The 20,607-nt window shown below is 39.3% G+C and overlaps 1 protein-coding gene across 5 annotated transcripts in view; it reads left to right on the top strand.

The window, feature by feature from the left end:
- asb3 (ankyrin repeat and SOCS box containing 3) overlaps window positions 1-20,607 on the top strand; it is a 72,027-nt gene that overhangs the window by 6,644 nt on the left and 44,776 nt on the right. For all 5 annotated transcript variants that reach the window (XM_072265194.1, XM_072265195.1, XM_072265193.1 and 2 more), the window contains exons 2-5: window positions 361-565; window positions 2,027-2,185; window positions 5,380-5,492; window positions 14,564-14,699. In XM_072265194.1, the coding sequence (XP_072121295.1) occupies window positions 361-565; window positions 2,027-2,185; window positions 5,380-5,492; window positions 14,564-14,699 (613 nt within the window). The remainder of the gene's footprint in view (window positions 1-360; window positions 566-2,026; window positions 2,186-5,379; window positions 5,493-14,563; window positions 14,700-20,607) is intronic.

The raw sequence follows: 20,607 nt of genomic DNA, 5'->3' as shown, positions 1-20,607 counted from the left end.
GAACACATTCTGCGCAACTGCCCACTCTCACCTGATTTAGCTGACACTGACCTGCTCAACATCAACCAAACAACACTAGAGTGGCTGGCTGTCTGGTGTGACAAGCTACAATGATGATCTAACATCTCCTATTCAAGTAACAGTTTCCCCTGGGATTTTATACTTCTTGCTTGTCTTAATTCTATTTAAAGTATTTCAGCATAGAATTTGTTTTAAAAAATCTTCCATTAAATATTTATGTGCCCTTACCTTTGTCTGTAACTTCAGTATTGAATATATGAGTAGTAGATTTGAAGATGGACGGTGTAGGGGTGAAATTACTTTTAACTTTTAATGACTTTAATTGTTTCTTTGATTTAGCTCTGGAAAATGGACTTCACAGAAGCATACTCTGATACCTGTTCAGCAGCTGGACTTGCTGCAAGGAAGGGAAATGTAGAACTTTTGAAAGCACTGATCAAAAAAGGTCATAGCCTTGATATTGCAGACAACCGTGGTTGGTATCCAATCCATGAAGCCGCATCACACAAAACATCAAAATGTTTGAGACTTTTACTACAAGCAGGTACTGGCAATGACTACATTTGTTTTATTTTAATTTTACATTTTTATTGAAGTAAGTGCTATTCCTGTTACCTGGATGCCAATCTTACTTATAACAGTTGTAGTCAACCTTTCAAAAATGTTTGAGTAGTCAATCATGAAGGCTTGTTGTTTATATGGTGGCACCATGTCTGAAAACCAAGTTTGGAAACTTACTTTTCCAAATAAAAGTAATTGAAAAACTCTTTTCATTAAATTGTTAAATTGAACCTTAATGACACAATGCCGTTAGGTGGTAATATCATACTGATCACCGCAAACTAAAGTGTACACTTGTTTTCAGGTTGTTGTATGTCTGCGCTTCTTTGTTTATTTTCCCCCTTTCTATCATTCTGATGCTGTCTTTCTTTCCTGCTTATGGCTGTAGTGGGTTTGATTTTTTTTAGGACTGATGGGATCTTGAACTTTCACCAGCCCTAACTAAAAAGATAAAGTGGCAGTTTGGCTTGTCTTTCACCCTTCAGCACCTTTTTCTATTCTCATCCGCCCAATGTCTCATCCATTCGGTTCAACTTTCTCCCATCGTTCTTTACTGCATCTCTGTACTAATGCTCTTTGCTCTTGATTATTTGAATCTGAGCTTTCATCCGTGTTTCCTTGAGTATTCTTGATCTTGCCTCTCTGCTTCAAAGATCTCAACCATCTGTAGGTCAACAGTGAATGCTGGGATGGGGGCTAATGCTTTCTCCAATGTACCTACTATTTGCTGGCATGATTGTTCAGATGTGAAATCAGAAGATGAAGGCCAACATCAGCTGGCAGAGGAATGTGTGAAGTGAAATGCCTAGGAAGATGAAAAACAGAGTTAATAAGAAAGGGCCACCTATTTTAATTCCACTTTCTATTCCCATTCTGATATGTCCATCCATGGCCTGCTCCACTGTCGTGATAAGGTCACACTTAGGTTGGAGGAACAACACCTTATATTCTGTTTGGGTAGCCTCCAACCTGATGTCATGAACATCTATTTCTCAAACTTCCGGTAATGCCTCCCTCCTCACCATTTCCTATCCCTTTTCCCTTTCTCATGTTATCTCCTTGCCTACCTAGCACCTCCCTTTGGTGCTTCCCCCCTCTTTTTCTTTGTTCCATGGCCTTCTGTCTTTCACCAATCAATTTCATCCCTTCCTCACAAAGTTTTACCCATCGCCTAGTGTTTCGCTCTCCCCTCCATCCCCCATCTTTCAAATCTACTCTTCAGCTTTTTTCTCCAGTCCTGCCGAAGGGTTTCAGCCGGAAATATCGAGTGTGCTTTTTCCCAAAGATGCTGCCTGGCCTGTTGAATTCCTCCAGCATTTTGTCTGTGTTGCTCGGATTTCCAGCATCTGCAGATTTTCTCGTTTGTTAATAAGAAAGGGATTGAGTTGTGTGTTTATTTGTAGCCATGCATCTTTAATGGAATAAAAATGCTTTCTTTTTTTAGCTTCATTGAAATCGGCTGTAGAGTTGAAGACTTTTGAAGGTGAAACAGCTCTTCATCTTGCTGCTAAAGGTGGTTATTTAAAAATCGTCCAGATTCTGCTACAGGCTGGAGCAAATCCAAATGCCATCACTAATGAAAATATAACTCCACTTTTTTTAGGTAAGGTACTGGAAGTAAAAACAGTTTTACCAATTTGGCAGGGCCTCTTATTGTGTCTGTCATGTTTAGACTTGCATTTGTTTTATAGTGATAGAAGTACAAGTTAATAAAGTGCAGAATAAATATCACAGTGAGGAAATAGGGTAGCAGTTATTGGGAGAATAGAAAATATGCACATATATTATCTTGCATATCCTAACAAAGCAAATTGAAACATCCTGAGTTGTAATGTCTGTTAAAATGGATGAAGTTAATGTCAAAATGAAATAAAGAGGAAAAGATATATTCGGTTAGAAGGAGACTGAAAATATAAAAAAAATTGTTTTCCAAATCATCAATAACAACTAAAATTAGGAGTATAACTCTACACATAATATTTAATTTCTGGTTATTAGCAGATTGAGAAAGGTTGATTAGGAACAATTGACTCCTACCAATTCATTAAAAGGAACTAAAATGGGCAGCACTTAACTTTTAATGTCTGCTTTAATCTGTATTGGCATAGCAATTCTACACCATTCCTGATATTTTGATAGAAAGACTGCAAACTGACAGTAGAATCAGGAGGTTATAACTTGGACAATTGCTCCTGATAATGAATCTACCCCTCAGCTGATGTTCTCCTGCCATATGTGTGACGGGATCCTGAATTATCTTTATGAACTGTGCTTTTAAAAAGAGAGAGAGAGAGAGAGTTGTTCAACACAAGCACCTCATTATTAAGAGAGAGAGAGAGGCGACGACTGCTTTGAGATGGTGTTATGGTTTCTCTGCAGCTTGCTTACACTTTTGCAAGGACACTGCCAGCTTCTGTGTTCCTACCGAGAGAGAAGGGAGGCGTTACTTGATGGACAGCTGGTGTTCAACATGGTGAGATAAATAGAAGGTCAGCTGATAGACACACAGACACATGATTTTGGACACTGGATGAGCTTTGTTGTGCCCCCAGAAAGGTGGGTTTTTGTAGGATCGATCAGGAGAATCGATCAGTGGCTCTCGCAGTGTGGAAAAGGTGTGACCGGTGGGGAGTTATTAGTGTGTCCAACCCTCGCCTGGGTTGATAATTCCACCACAGAAGAACAGTTCCCTTGTTGTGGTCACATTCGGTGACTTCTAAAGGATTTCGGAGGACAACGGGAAGAATCAACAGCATTGGCTTACTCGAACAATCATAACGCTTCTCTCTCCATCACTACTCAACTCAATACCTCAAACTAAACTGAACTTTACCCATCATTGTAAGACTGTGTCCATTTACCCCTAAGCTTGAAGAAGCTTGGTTTTTATATTTCTACATAATATATATAATCATTGCTAACCTGTTTGATTTATCTGATTTTATATTACTGTATTGTGTAGTTACTAATAAATACCATTAGTTAATAGCAATACCAGACTCCAAGGTGTTTTACATTTCTGCTGGTTCTTTAACCCGTCACAGGGTATGTGACATATGTAAATAAAAGATACATTTAAATAATAGGTTATTTTAGTCTGGGCCTGTCAAAATTTGTATACCTGATTTCATTTATTGGGCTTAATTTTCTGGAGTTACTTCAGAACCAGTGTTAACTTTAAAGTTGCACGCAGAGTGAAACTTAGTCTTTAGTGGCTGCAAATAATTTCATTTTACTTAAACAAGCCAGCGAATGCATAGGAGCTTTGAAGATTATTTACTAGAATAGTCTGTAACTTCATATATCGACAAGGCTTTACAGTTAGCTTCAATGTAAGTCTTTGGTTGCATTCCAGAGCAAAGAAAAAAAATCCAAAAATACAACACTTAAGATGATGAAACATTTTTATTAACAATTATATAAAAACAAATAAGGTATTTTCATAGAGTACTTATAAGTGAACATACAAAATCCAGAGTGATCTTGATGACTGCAGAGAGGATGTTTCCTCTTCTGGCAAAATCTGGAATTGGATCATGATCATTTAAACCAACGATACAATTTTTTTTTTCTCTCAGAGAACCATGAGTTGGAATTTGGAATGCATATTAGATAATGTTTGGCAGACGTGGTTAGTAGAAAATAGTTTCTTTAATCAAGGACACCTCTCTAGTCAATGGCATTATAGCAAAAATTTGTAATTTCAACACTTGTATATCAAGGGATACCTGTAGCTGTCAGCATTGACACTTTGTTCTTAGCACCAAAACTTGACTGACATTCTTCTAATTCAAGACAACAGTTAATCAGTTTATGCAGCCCATATTATAATGGAGGTGGACTGCATGACCTTTCCTTGTGTTTTTGACATGCCAACATTTAGTGTTGATTTTTTTTTCATCAGTGTTTTCATTGCTTATCTGTGGGTCCGACATTATTGAATTGTCTCCCACACTGTTTGATATCCATAATACTGTTTGGAGTTTGGTTGTGTTTGCCCTGAGATTTTTTTAATATGCTGTTTATCTTTTAATAATGAAAAGTACACGTTATAACTGCCAAAGAGACATATTGGGTTTCAGCTCAAACATACAACATGATATATTGCAAATAGTACGTGCCATTTCGTTAGGGGGAAATATCTTTAAACAATAGTTTTATGTAAAATAATCAGCTCTCAAAATTGAAATAAAGCACAATGATTGGTTTATAAATAGATAGATAGATAGATAGATAGACATTATAGATCCTGAGGGAAATTGGGTTTTGTTATTGTTGCACCAACAAAGAATAGAGTATAAATATAGCAAAATGAAACCATAAATAATTAAACCATAATATGTAAATTATGCCAAATGGAAATAAGTCCAGGACCAGCCTAATGGCTCAGGGTGTCTGACCCTTCAAGGGAGGAGTTGTAAAGTTTGATAGCCACAGGCAGGAATGACTTCCTATGACGCTCAGTGTTGCATCTCGGTGGAATGAGTCTCTGGCTGAATGTACTCCTGTGCCCAACCAGTACATTATGTATGTGGCAGAGTCATCAGAAAACTTCTGAAGATGGCAAGACTCTGACACACAGTGTTGCGAGCACACATACTGTGGTCTGCCAGATACAAGCTCTTTTTATATCAAGAGTTATATAATTTACTGCTTCCATTTAATTTCTTACATAATTTGATTATTAATTAAATGCATTTGTTTATTTACATGCATTGCTATGTCCACAATCTTATGTTCTACTGCACTGCAGTAAAGTTGTGAGCAAGTTTGACTGCTTTAATCCTGTAATTTCAGCAACAGAGATGGGCCACATTGCAGTTATAAGGACGTTGTTAAAATATGGAGCAAGGATTAATGGATCCCATTCAGCATGCTTATGGAGTGTTGTGCACCAGGCTGCTTATCAGGTACCGTAACATTCATGTATATGCTTCAGTAGGGAGGGAAGAAATTTTAAATCACTGACTGATAGTAATCTATTTATTTAGCTTTCTCATTCTTTGAACGTGGGTGATGTTGGTTAATGTAAGTGCCACACAAAAAGTTGGTAGAGGGGTTTCTTGAATTGATGCAGGCTGCATTGTAAAAATGTGCTCTCACCTTTAGGTACAGTGCCCAAGATTATGACCCAATGATGACTGAGAAAATATTAACCTTCTAAATCAGGATGGTGTGTGGCATAGGGTGGAGGAATTTGTACTTAAGTTACCACCATCATAAACTGTGTTTAATGCAGAGCAGTGGTACTAAAGGGAAAACTAAATGGTATGAAATAATAATGATTTAAACTGGTCACTAGCACAGAAACTGAATATTTTTAATGTGTAAAATCTACTTTCAGTGTGTAGCTAGGTAGCCATTGTTAAATACAGGATCATCAGGGTTGAGAATTAAATATGACATGAAAGATAGGGATAATACTGAAGGTGAAGGAGTAGCCTTACTGATAACAAAATGAGTTTGGGTACAACTAAAGGCAGGCAAGAAGTAGGGACTTCATGGATAAAATTAAAAATTGGTAAGGAATTTAGACCAAAGTGCAGATTGTGTACGAGGCCTTAGACTCAGCCATGAAGTGGTTGCATGCACATATAATGAAGGCAGAGTGGCTTAAGATGCCACACATGAAACTGTTTTAACAAGGGCCCGTGGTATTATAAGAAAGATACTAGCATGGATAGAAGATTGGCTGACTGGCAGGAAGAAAGTGAGAATAAAGGGGGCCTTTTTTAATTGGCTGCCAGAATCAAAAACCTTTTAACCTCTGCTTTAAATATACTCAGTGACTTGGCCTCCATAACTGCCTGTGACAATGAATTCCACAGATTTACCACTCTTTGGCTAAAGAAATTCATCTTTATCTGTGTTAAATGGATGTCCCTCTGTTCTGAGGCTGTGTCCTCTCGATCTAGACTCACCCACTATAGGAAACATACTCTCCACATCCACTGTATCTAGGCCCTGAGTATTCAATAGTTTTCAATGAGATCCCCCTCAATTTCTAAACTCCAGTGAGTACAGGGCCAGAGCCATCAAATGCTCTACATAACGTTAACTCTTTTATAAAATAATTCTTGTGAAACTAACCTGGACCCTCTCCAAAGCCAGCACATCTTTTCTTTGATAAGAGGCCCAAAACTGCACATAATACGCCACATGCAGTCTGACTAATGCCTTATAAAGCCTCAGCATCACATCCCTGCTCTTATATTCTAGTCCTCATGAAATGAATACTAACATTACATTTGCCTTCCTTAGCACAGACTGAACTTGGAGTCCCTTTGATCCTGTGATTTCTGAGTTTGCTCCCCGTTTAGAAAATATTCTACTTCTTTATTTCTTTCACTAAAGTACATGACCATGTACTTTTCTGCACTATATTCTTTGCCACTTCTTTGTCCATTCTTCCAATCTGTCTAAGTCCTGGTTCCTGAACACTACCTGTCCCTCCACCTATCTTTGTATCATTTGCAAATGTGGCCACAAAGCCATCAATTCCATCATCCAAATCATTGATATATAGCGTGAAAAGAAGCAGTCCAAACACCAACCCCTAGTCACTAGCAGCCAATGAGAAAAGGTCCCCTTTATTCCCACTCTTTTCCTCCTGCCAATCAGCCAATCTTCTATCCGTGCTAGTATTTTTCCTGTAATACCACAGGCTCTTGTTAAACAGCCTCATGTGCGGCACCTTGTCAAAAGCTTTATGAAAATCCAAGTAAATAACATCCACTGACTCTCTTTTGTCTATCCTGTCTGTTATTTCCTCAAAGAATTCTAACAGATTTGTCAGGCAAGATTTCCCTTAACTTGGCCTATTTTATTATACGCTTCCAAGTACCTTGAAACTTCATCCTTAATAATAGACTCCAGCATCTCAAGTCCTGCTAACTGGCCTATACTTTTCTTTCTTCTTCCTACCTACCTTCTTAAAGAGTGTAGTGGCATTTGCAATTTTCTAGTCCTCTGAATCATTCCAGAATCTGGTGATTCTTGAAAGATCATTACAAATACCTCTTTCAGAACCCTGAAGTGTAGTCCATTTGGTACAGGTGACCTACAGTATCTATCTTCTGAATTTTCAGCTTCCCAAACACCTTCTCCTTAGTAATAGCAGCTATACTCACTTCTACCCCGATACACTCGAATTTCTGGCATACTGCTAGTGTCTTATAGGATTTTTGGAGGAAGTTACCAGGAAGGTTGATGAAGAAAAGTTGGTGGACTTTAGCAAGACCTTTGACAAGGTCATGCATGGCAGGTTGCTGAAGAAGATTCAGTCACTTGGCATTCAAGATGAGGTAGTAAATTTGATTAGATATTAGCTTTGTGGGAGAAGCCAGAGAATGGTATTAGGTGGTTGCCTCTTTGACTGGAGCCCTGTGACTAGTGGAGTACCACAGGGATCGGTGCTGGGTTTATCAACAGTTTGGATATAATTTAGTAAACTGGATCAACAGATCCAGTTGACACGAAGATAAACTGTGCAACAGTTTCTTCCCCCAAGCCATCAGACTCCTCAATACTCAGAGTCTAGACTGACATCTACATCATTTATTATTAAATTGTAACTTGTCCTCTACTATGCCTATTGTCTTGTTTATTAATTATTGTACTGCCTTGCACTGTTTTGTGCACTTTATGTAGTCCTGTGCAGGTCTGTAGTCTAGTGCAGTTTTTATGTTGTTTTACATAGTCTAGTGTAGCTTTGTGCTGTCTCACACAGTCTAGTGTAGTTTTGTGTTGTTTCATGTAGCACCATGGTCCTGGAGGAATGTTGTTTCATTTTTACTGTGTACTGTACCAGCAGCGTATGGTCAAAATGACAATAGACTTGACTTGACTTGATTGGGGGTGTAATGAACACTGAGGAAGACTATAAAAGCTTGCAGAGAGATGAGGACCAGCTAGAAAAATGGCAGATCTGGCATTTAATTCAGACAGGTGCAATGTGTTGAACTTTGGAAGGACTAACCAGGGTATGTTAACGGTGATCAACCCGATGTAATGAAACAAGTACCACAGTTGATTCTTTTCCATCTTTATTAGTAGCAAGCTATGAGAGAGAACCTTCCTTCTGTACTCACAGAGAGTCAGCCACGGAAGTCTCTCTCCCGAAGCACAGAGATACAGAGTTGTTTATACTACCTTTGTCAACAAAAGCCTAGCAATAGTGATAGTCCGAGACAAAGGCCACTTAATTACCTAAAACAGAGATAAACGTACTTGACAAAGAATACTTAATCACATCAGGCAGAGGTAAACAGAGAACAGAGTATAATTAATTCTCACATCCTGCATGTCCTTGTCTGGACACTCGGCATTTATATGTTAGCAGGATAGATTGATCCTTTAACAACAGTGATGTTGTGGGGATAGAACTGGACTCTCTGACGGTGGTGTCTGAAAAGAGGATGCTGTCCAAGTTGCATGCCATCTTGGACAATGTCTCCCATTACTGGTTGGGCACAGGAGTAACATTCAGCCAGAGGCTCATTCCACCGAGATGCAACACAGAGTGTCATAGGAAGTCATTCCTGCCTGTGGCCATCAAACTTTACACCTCCTCCCTTGGAGGGTCAGACACCCTGAGCCAATAGGCTGGTCCTGGACTTATTTCCTGGCATAATTTACATTTTACGTATTACTATTTAATTATTTATGGTGCAACTGTAACGAAAACCAATTTCCCTCGGGATCAATAAAGTATGACTATGACTATCTCAATACAAAAAAACAGTCAGATCAATGGATATTCCAACTACTCAAATAGAGCAGAATTTAATAATTTAGATAAAATACTCTACCGAAATTAGGAAAGGAATGTAAGGAACCAAAAGGTGTGAAAAGCCAGGAGACATCCTCTTGTGGGTTTTTTTGTGAGCTTTTAATCCTTATCTGACCCCAAAGAGTAGCTGCTCAGACATGCTGCAGCTGTTCTCAAACCAGAGTACACAGTCTCAACCTTAACCATTATTTACAGGAATCTGAGAATCCCCTCAAAACTTTTATCAGGTAGGTCTTACAAAGTGAACGGTATGGCACTAGGAGTGTGGTAGAACAAAGGGATCTGGGAGTACAGATTCATAATTCGTTGAAAGTGGCATCAGAAGTAGATAGGGTAGTAAAGAAAGCTTTTGGCATATTGGCCTTCATAAATCAAAGTATTGAGTACAGGAGATGGGATGTTATGTTGAAGTTGTATAAGACTTTGGTGAGGCATAATTTGGAGTATTGTGTGCAGTTTTGGTCACCTATCTAGAAAAGGTGTCAGTAAGACTGAAGGAGTGCAGAGAAAATTTACAAGGATGTTGCTAGGACTTGAGGCCTTCATTTACAGGGAAAGGTTGAATACGTTAGAACTTTATTCCCTAGCGTGTAGGAGAATGAGGCGAGATTTGATAGAGAAATACAAAGTTATGAGGGGTGTAGATGCAAACAGGCTTTTTCGACTGAGGTTGTGTGAGACTGGAACTAGAAGTCTTGGGTTAAGGAAGAAAAGTGAAATGTTTAAAGGGAACATAATGGGCAGCTTCTTCACTCGGAGGTGGATGTGAGTTTAGTTTCAACAATCAAAAGAAATTTGGAGAAATACATGGATAAGAGAGGTATGGAGGGCTATGGTTTGGATACAGTTCGATGGGACGAGGTAGATCAGTAGCTCAGCATGGACTGGATGGGCCAAAGGGCCTTTTTTTAATGCTGTAGTCTATGACTCCATGACTTGTTAGGATGATTTAAGCCATTGCTGTTGGGATGGCTAAATCCATTTTGATTGTAGTTCAGCTACTGATGCAGAGTGCAGAAAGGAAGTCGGGTCAAGAATAAGAGGTGGAAGGGGAAAGAATAAACCCAGAGACGATGAAGTAGAAAAATCATAAATCAATGGGGAGTGGCAAATGTCAGTTGGAGGTGGTGGTGAGAGTGCTTGTGATCAAGAATAGGGGTTATTAAGTCAAAAAGCCGCTATCTGTGGTTGGGAGCTGGAGGGGACATCTAGCAATTAGTAAGTGGGTGGAATAGATTGGATGAAGTGGGGATTAGAAGTATTGGAGACCAAAGAAAAGGTAGAGTAAATAATTTAAGGAGTGACCACCTAAGATGGCTTTCCAGTTCTTGGGTGAGATGGCAAGAGTTAGGCCTGTAGATAGAACAGGTCATTCTAACATAAGCAAAATATCAGAAGTACATACTGCATGTTCAGGCTCCTCCATGCATATGCAGCAGATGCCTAGAGGAGGCCTGAATGAAAATGATTAACTTTGCAATTCATGCTCTTAAGTTCCTGATTTTTAAAAAAATATTTTGTATATATTGTACAAATTGTGTGTCACAGAAATTTGATTATCTAACACTGGTTGGACTAATTTCCTGCTATGTAGTGCTGACATAGATTGCACAAGTACATTGGTGTCAAAAAAGTATTGAATTTCTTGAGTATTCAGGATAATATTCTACAGGAGCATAGCCTTGAACCACCTTGGATGTTGGTCCTAGAGTTGGTATTCATGTAGATTTAATTGGTAGCTGAATGGTGTGGGGCCATTAATGTGATTGTGGTCAAGTTCGATATAGTGTTTGAAAAACAAAGGTGAGGAACAATTGCTAAGATTCTAAATTTGGGCAAGAGCGATTTTAGTCTGATGATAGACAGATGATAAACTGGTCAAGTGTATTTGTAGATAAAACAGAAGATTAATGGGGAAGTATTCAAAAAAAAAGTTTATACACAAAATCCATTAGCTCAGTAACAAAGCATAAGTTTAAAAGAACACTCAAGGAAAGGCAGAAAAGAACAATGACAGGTGACAAAATTGATAGCTGGTATCTTGGTAAATGACAAATTGCGACGACCCACTTTCCAGCGCACATGAACCGGCTGACGAAACAGCGTGCCCCGGCAGAGAGGCCGGCCCCAAAAAGGGAGCCAGGCCATCTTCACCAGCAGGGGGAAAATCCCGTGCGCGGCAAGGGTCTGCGAATATGCATTCCCCACAGCAGTCCCGCCCGGGGATGCGGAAACGGGAAGGCTTTAAAGGAGGCCGCGAAGTTTGAATAAATCTCTTTTATCGCAACTCCAACTCGCTGACTACGTGTCGTTATTCTAGCGCTGTGTGTAGCACACTGCTACAAAACGTCATTTAATTCTTTAAGAGAGGCAAAAGACAGGAAATTATAGACTAGTTACCCTAACATCAGTGGTTGATAAGATATTAGAGTCCATTATTAAGGATGAGGTTTTGGGGTATTTGGAGGCACGTGGTAAACTAGGCTTAAGTCAGCATGGTTTCCTTAAGGGGAAATCTTGCCTTGTAAATCTGTTGGAATTCTTTGAGGAAATAGCAAGCAGGATAGACAAAGGAGAATTGGTGGATGTTTTTAAATTGTATTTTCAGAAGGCCATTGACAAGCTGCCACACATGAGGCTGCTAAACAAGATAAGAGCCCATGATATTACAGGAAAGGTACTAACATTGGCTGTCTGGCAAAAGGTGGAGTGGGAATAAAGGGGCCTTTTCTGGTTGGCTGCCAGTGACTAGTGGTGCTCCTCAGGGGTCATTGTTGGGTCTACTACTTTAAACGTTATTTCTTAATCTGGAGGATGGAATAGTTGGCTTTGTGGCCAGTTTTGTGGAATATAACAAAGATTTGTGGAGGGGCGGGTAGTGTAGAGGAGGCAGGAGGTCTGCTGAAGAACTTGGACAGATTAGGAGAATGGGCAAAGCAGTGGCAGGTGGAATACAATGTTAGGAAGTGTGAGGTCCAGCACTTTGGTAGAGGGAATAAAAGTTTGTATTGTTCTCTAAGCAGGTAGCAAATTCAGAAAGCAGTGGGAGTTGGGGGCCCTTGTGCAGGATGGCTAAGATCCAGCACTAGTTCCTTAGGATGACTAAGATCCTTTTCTATGCATTTGCTTGAGTAAAATCATTACTTGCTTGATCTTCATGGAATTGTGAGTGACCTTTATTCTACAAAAAAAATATGGACTTACACGTAAGTTTGCAGATGCTGGAATCTGGAGCAAAAGACAAACTCTTGGGGGAACTAGTGAGTGAAGCAACATCTGTGGAGGCAAATGGATAGTTGAACATTTCAGTTTGAACCCTGGATCAGGACTGTTGGGCTTGTGAAGGATAGATTTGTGGCCTTATTTGACATTGCATAATTGGGTGAGATGAAGTAGACCAGGTAGTTGATGAAAGGTAAACTTTTCAGCTTTTCTGCACATTTGAGATGATGCTTGCATGGATAGGAAGTATAGACAGAGACCTAGTTTTCATCCCTTGGGAATTTTGTGGGTATTTCCTGTTGTTTCCCTTTTTGGGGTGAAAGGTGTAACATTCGCTAGAGCCTGAAGCAGCTGTGGTTGTGTATACATCACATTGTAATAAGGCAGAAAAAAACAGATTACCTTGCACTTCATTTATTTTCTGAATTCCATTAGACACTTATTTGGGGGGATACCTAGAACAAACCTACAATGTTCTCTTTATCGTGGTCTTGCTTGATTCAGAGGTTTTAAAGGTATGCTGCGTACCACCTGGAGATGATCGTATTTTAGTACATGAAGCTGAAAGTCACTATTTAGGATTGTGAGCTTCTGGGACATCTGAGTGACTATTTTTCTGCCTTAAAGAAGGGTAGAGAAAGAGCTTCAGTTAAACTAAAACTTTCACATCAAGTGTCCCTTTTTGCTTGAAAGTGCACATTGAGGCCCCAAGTTATGCTATTTGACCAAACTTTTAAAATAATGTGCCATTAAAGACTTTGCTGACTGTGTGTGGTAAGGTCAGTTCCTCAGTTATTTGCGTAATGCAGATTGTTAGTTGATTGTGTGAATATAATCTGAACTGGTAATGCAGTAAACGTTGAACCAAATTTGAGTGCCTTTAACTTTTTGGAATGGATTGTATGATATTGCTGCAAAGGTTCGTTGACAAATATTTAAGAAGGGATTAGGAATTTAAATGATTACTGCAGTGTATGTCCTCAGGATATTAATCCTTTTTTTTGGCTTGTATTTCTCATCACTCATCATCTTCGGCTTGCTGTCAATTATATGTGTTTCTCCCTGAACTTGAGCAACTAAGCATATCTTTTCTACTTCTAATAAAGGAAAATTAACAATTTTACCTGATTATAAGTGTTATATTGCCCATTGATTTAACTTAATTGTCCTGAGTTTTCATAACTTTTTGAGGCAGTTCCTTGGGACAGAGGATAACTGGGTTTTATTTTAATTCTGTGAATTCTAAGCTGGCCAATGTTGTCAGCGTGTGAGTATAGATTTTGCTGCAAGTGGGGCAGGAGGTGTATGATGGAATGGGTGAACGGATGTTGAGTCGGGTTACTGGCTTCTTTCACCATATTATTTAGGCATTCACATTCTTCAAATGTAAAAACTTCGTTCTTGGTGCCTCCCTGGATATTCCAGGCATTTCTGTGAAATGGTAAGAATATTACTATTTTCTTAGAAAGCTTTAAGAACTTTATTGAAGCATTTCTTATGTGCAACTGGCAAATCTTACCATGATAGAACTTGGAGTAGAGTGCATTTTTCAGGGCTGTGGTGTGAGACACGTAAGATATGTGGTTTGCTCATTGTAGCTGGATGACTGTGCTAGGAGCCTTTGCTTGGGGATATTGGCCTGTGAGAAGACATTAATGTTGTATCACTTATTCTGACAATGATTGCGAACGTCTTGGTGGCAAGTGTCCTTGTGACATTGTCTGACAGATGCTAGTGTCTGATGGCACTGACATCTCTCTCCCTCTCTCTCTCTCTCTAACTAACTCTGTCTCTATCCTCTCTCACTCTGCAGTATATAAATTATATATATATATATATATATATATATATATACAATCTCTATCTCATGAAACAGGATTCTGGTTATAGTATTTCATATTATATTGGACTGATCAGAGCAATAATTTAAGAATAATATGTTTACAGTATATTTATTATATTTTGTAGGGACACTTAGAAGTATTGCAGTTCTTACTTGAAAAAGGGGCTGATAAAGAATCTATGGATGACTATGGAATTACACCATTGTTTCTTGCTGCACAGTATGGGAAGCTGGAAAGTTTACGAATCCTTGTACAACATGGTAATCGTTCAAAATTTTTAAATATTGCATTAGAAATAAGTGAGAAATTCTTGATATTAGAAATAAGCTGTTTTATAACCATTTTACTGAACAGGGTTAATTTTGTTAAGATTATTGCATCCTAATATTTGAAAATTAACTGCATTGCCAATGTAAAATGACCCTGCCCTTGAACTTGAAGTAATAATTTAGCATGATGTTTCGTTTCTCTGAACAGTGCTTGATTGTAGTGAGGGTTGCTGTTGTATAAGCATTGTCTTGTCAGATTTGAAACCTTGCATGAATGTAGTGATGTTACTTCAGGAGTGCCAAAGCCATTTGTCTTCCTATGTAGGGCAGTTATTAAGCTCCAAAAAGAATTAATTATTCGAAGTGCTTTAAGATATTTATCTTCATCAAGTGCAACACAAATATATTTATTTTCTGAAGTGTTGTTTGGATTAGCTGTTGGTCAGTATGGCAGTTACAGTATCAGCACCAGTCCTTACATGTGATGTGAACTTATGTTTTCTCACTTGGACCATGACATAATCTAAAGGTGCTTTCAGTTCTTTGTGCTGTAAATCTGTTGAATTTGTAACTTTGCATACAAAGGGGTATAAGGTAATGGAAAAATACACTCCAATGTTCTTCTGAGGCTATGTCCACTCTACGCCGGATAATTTTGAAAACAAAGCTTTTTCTCTTCGTTTTGACCCTCCGTCCACATTGAAACGGCGTTTTCATCCCCCGAAAATGGAGCTTTTCTAAAACACTCTCCAGAGTGTGTAAATTTGAAAATGATTGTTGCGCGTTATAGTGTAGATGGGGTAAACGGAGAGATTTAAAAACGCTGTCATGACAGCACCACAACAACAATGCTTTTTCTACTTCTGCTTGGTATTGCGCAAGCACTGCCGGGTGGCTGTTATAACGCACAGTCGGTGTGAACGGTGTGAGAGTTAAATTGTAAAGTGACTATTTTTTTGACTATTTAAAAACGCTGTCATGACGTGCTGAAACAGATGGCGGCAGCGCTGCATTTCATTGTTTTCTTGAACGCAACCTCCCACACAACCTAACAATTTCAGAACAGATGGCAATGAGACTGAATCCAGAAGAGTTAGAAATGTACTCACCAAATACCTTGACCCGTAGCTTACTGAATAGATAAGTATACTCACTTTGCCCTGTTTTCTGTCCTTGCTTGTATGAAGGTGGTTTACCTATTTATGCAAGTACTTCTCTGACTATAGATGTGTAACAGCCTAAGTAATATTGTTTGGAAATACAAGATAACACTGATGCAGACATATTGTATACATTTAACAAGGTGCTTTATTAATGCAACAGAGTTGGTCAGTTTTTCAATGTTGGTCGTCAGCCGGGTCATTCTGTCCGTGAACTCCTTGTTGGTTGCCTCCATACGCTCCAGTATTTGTTGTTTTTTAGTTTTAAGTCCTCCTGTGCGAGAGCCAACATTAATTCCTTTAAAGTTTTTGTAGTCTGTAACTGGACAAACGCACACCAAGTATACCGTTTCCTCTTCGCTTGTTTTCTGTGTGTCCTGTGTGTGCCCAGTAGGAGGAGATTCACCCAAATATCCGTTCTAACGTGGACGGAGATATTTTGAAAAATGCTTGGTGTGGACGCCTGTCATTTTTACTCGAAACCAGCGTTTTCAAAATTATCCGGTGTAGTGTGGATGTAGCCTGAGGTTTAAATGAAAACTTGCAGTTGAGCACAAATTAACATTTCCTCTGTACCTGTGAAATTATATGATACCAATACTTGTGTTCCATTTTGATTCTACTCGTAGAACATAATAAGAACATAAGAAACAGGAGCAGGAGTAGGCCATCTGGCCCACGAGCCTGTTCCGCCTTTCAAAAAGATCACGGCTGATCTGGCCATGGACTCATCTCCACCCACTTGCCTTTTCCCTATAACCCTTAGTTTCCCTACTATGCAAAAATCTATTCATCCTTGTCTTAAATATATTTACTGAGGTAGCCTCCACTGCTTCATTGGGCAAAGGTATGAATACTACTAATAGTATTAGTAATATTGTTATGAATAGTATTATGAACAGTAATACAAATCAAATCCTTTCTTGTTTGTCTCAGAGTCTGGTTGTGCCCTTCATTTGTTTTCACAACACAATGTAGGAAAATGTTAAAATTCAGCTGATATTTTGTTTCAGTTGAGCAATTATCATTTTAGTAGACCCCCCACCATTGCCTCTCTTGAGTTGGGGGAGAGAATTGAACACAACCAGTTTAATGCACTCTACATAAACATGGAACTGGGTGTTGTGTATTTAATATTTCAGTAATATTTGAGTAACATTCTAAATATATTGCTTGTTAAGCATTCTTTGTTATTTACATAATGTATTGCGGGTTATATGTAAAAGTACGTAAATGGCATGCTCCAATGCGCTGCCATGTCATATGTCCATGTCTCACTTAAAGTAAAAACAAATTAAGACACATTCTCCTGGGCTCCTGTATTTTTCTTGCAATTAGTTTTATGTTTGGAAATTACAAAATATAACAGTGGTGAGATGGTATTTTTAAAACAAACCCAAGATGACTACCTACCTGTTGATGAAAAACCTAATAGTGATGAGAGTGACACTGGGCTGGGTAGCTTTGAGGTTTAAAATGTGAAAACTAACAACTGATAAGCAATATGACTTACACCAGAAGTGAACGGCAAATTAATTAAAATGAAATTAGACTAGTTCGACTGTTTCGACTCATTGTACAAAATGAGTTTGAATGACATTTCAAAGATACTGAACTGAGGCTATACTGGAGAAAAGATAACTTCTGTGAAAATGACATTCATAACAGTAAAATACAACTACCAACAAGCCACATTGAGCTTGTATGTGGTAAAAGCTGGAGGGCCAGCAGTGTGGAGCCTTGACTTACCTGCCTACCTAACATTTGCACGTCACATTCCCTGCAAAAGAGTCAGCTGAAAGGTGAACAAAGAAAGTTATTGGGTGATGCTGCAGCAGTGTTCAAGGATGGGACTGGAAATCTCGGATACGTTAAGGGTAAAACAGTGTTAAATGGAAGTGCTGCACCCAAGTTTTACAAAGTCCTTATACCGTCCGTGATAAAGTAGCCAGTGAGCTACATTGCATGGGGGTTGAAGGAGTTCTTTCGAAAGCTGTGTGGAGCCCATGGGCAATGACAGTAGTCCCATTAGCCAAGAAGAATGGTTCTGTCAGCATCTCTGGTGATTTTAAGGTCAATAGATCAATATAGATCAATACCCTCTGGCAAGGATAGAGGCAAACCTTTCTGGAAGAAAACACTTGAGCAAAGGGGACATAGTTGAGGATGGAAGAAGTGTTTCTCAGCATAAGCACTCTCAAAGCACTTTATCGCTGTTACAGGCTTATTTTTGGAGTAGCATGTGCATCTGCAACTGTACTCTGGCAGAAAGCTATGGACCAGGTGTTGTAAAGCTGTCCAAGCACTCAGTGTTACCTGGATGGCATTATTGTTACTGGTGAGGATGACAAGGGTATCTCCAAAATCTCAATCGGTGTTAAAAAGATTAGACAATTACAGGCTTAGAGCACGATGTAACAAATGTGAATTCTATAAACTGAGCATCACTTACTGTGGTCACACCATTGACTCACGAGGACGACGCAAGTGTGCTTAGAAAATTCAAGCAGTGGTGGATGCCCCAAGACCAAAGGATATGTCATAGTTGTGGGCCTTTTTAGAATTTGTTAATTACTATAACAGGTTCCTGCCAAAACTGGTTATGGTGCTTTTTCCCTTGAGCTTATTACTACAGGGCAGGAAGAAATGGCAATTGTCAAAGCAATGTGAGGTGGTTTTCAGAAATGCAAAGGAAATGATGATTTGTATCTGTACTCAGATATTATGAGCCACATTGTCCAGTGAAGCTGGCTTGTGTCTTCTTGCCTTATGGGGATTGATGCAGTCACGTCATGTTATGAGTGCTGGAAGTGAACATTCCATATCCTTTGCATCATGTTCCCTTACCTACTGCTGCAGAGAAAAATTACACACAGATTGACATTGAGGCCTTGATCTGGTTTGGAGTGCAAAATGTTTCAACCAGTACTTATGGGAGAGTTTACCCTCATTATTGATCATCAACCACTTGTGTCCATTTTCAATCCACCAAAGGATGTTCCACTATCAACAGCAGCACAAATGCAGACATGGGCTCCGTTTCTTGGAGGACACAATCACAAGGACGAATTCAAGAGGACGACTGATCATGGAAATGCTGATGGATTGTCCCATTTACTTTTGAGAAAGGAACTAACTGAAAAATTTACAAAAGAAGATAGTACTTTTGACGTATTTTCACTCGTGCAGATCTATTTCTATTATGGCAGAGGTGATCCAAAGGGAAACCATAAAAAACCTACACTGTCTCAGGTCTACATGTCCACCCAAAATGGTTGGAAGGTGTAGCAGAAACTGCAGTTTCTCGCATTTTTACCAGCACCGGAATGATCTTTCTCTTGACCGAAGTTGCCTTATTTGGGGATTGAGAGTTGTTATATCGTCCAAGCTGAGAGCTAAAGTGTTGGAGGAGCTACGTGCCAGTCATCAGTGTTGTCAAAATGAAAGTGTTGGCTCGAAGCTTTATCTGGTGGCCTGGGATAGATCAGCAGATTGAGCAGCTCGCCATTCACGTCAAGGAGGTGCCAGGAAGATTGCCTCTTCATCCCTGGGAATAGCCTGCATTGCCCTGGCAGAGGATTCATGGAGATTTTTCCGGACCATGGCACATGTTAGTAGAGGATGCAGCTACAAAGTGGCTAGAAATGTTCCCGGTAGCCTTCACGACAGCCTCACACACTGTTAGTCTATTGAGAAGCTTTTTCTCAAGGACTGGTGTTCCAGAACACTTAGTCAGTGTCAATGGACTACAATTTGTTGCGGAATAGTTTCAGTCAGTCCTGAAAATGAATGGAATAAGACATATTGCTTCTGTACTGTACTGCCCAGCTACAAATGACTTACAGAAAGTTTCGTCCACAGTCTAAGCACACTGTGAGCAATGTCAGCAGAACGCACTACACTAACACTGAATCAGAAGCTTGCCAATTTCTTTGTTGTATATCTCAATGCAGTACCCTCCACAACCAATAACTCACCAGCTATGCTGTTCCTCGGTCATCCCTTGCGGTCACGCTTGGATCTCCTCAAACCCAGTCTCAGCAGGAGTATGCAGGACAAACAGCTGAGACAAATTGAAGACTCCTCAAAAAAGGAGGTTCATTGTTTCACTCCTGACAAACAGTCCTGGTGAGGGACTACAGAGGTGATCAAAAGTGGGTACTTGGAAAGATTTAAGGACAGAAGAAGACCACTCTCCAACACAGTGAAGCTTGCATTTGACATCATCTGGAGACGACACATTGATCAGTTGTGGAGAGCAGAATCAATTGTTAGAGAACAAAGGTGGCCAGAGCTATCAGAACTACAAGCGTACTTTCTGCAGTCCCAGAGTCAAATCCTCCAATCTCCATGCAGGAGGCCCCAGAATGAGAGACTGTTTCACAGCCACAAATCTCACTTGCCAAGCAGAATGATCTGCTTTGTCAGGAAAGGCATTATCCCACATGAGTAAGAAATCCTCCACAGTGATTAAATTCATGAGAGAGAGAGAGGTGCATTCTATATTGAGTTGGAGTTTACAGCTAAGTTGGGAGGAGTGTTGTGTATTTAATATTTCAATAATATTTGAATAATACTGTAAATATGTTGTTTAAGCATTCTTTGTTGTTTACATAATGCATTGGGGGTCATTACACTATCACTTTATAGGTGCAAGCCTTGCTTAATGTAAAAACGAACTAAGACACATTCTCCTGGGCTCCCATCTTTTTTTTTTGCAATTAGTTTTATGTTTTGGT

This window comes from Mobula birostris, chromosome 8 (genome assembly GCF_030028105.1).
Source record: "Mobula birostris isolate sMobBir1 chromosome 8, sMobBir1.hap1, whole genome shotgun sequence".
Lineage (NCBI taxonomy): Eukaryota > Metazoa > Chordata > Chondrichthyes > Myliobatiformes > Myliobatidae > Mobula > Mobula birostris.
The sequence above is the reverse complement of the archived record's forward strand: the minus strand, read 5'-3'. Positions and strand labels throughout refer to the sequence as shown.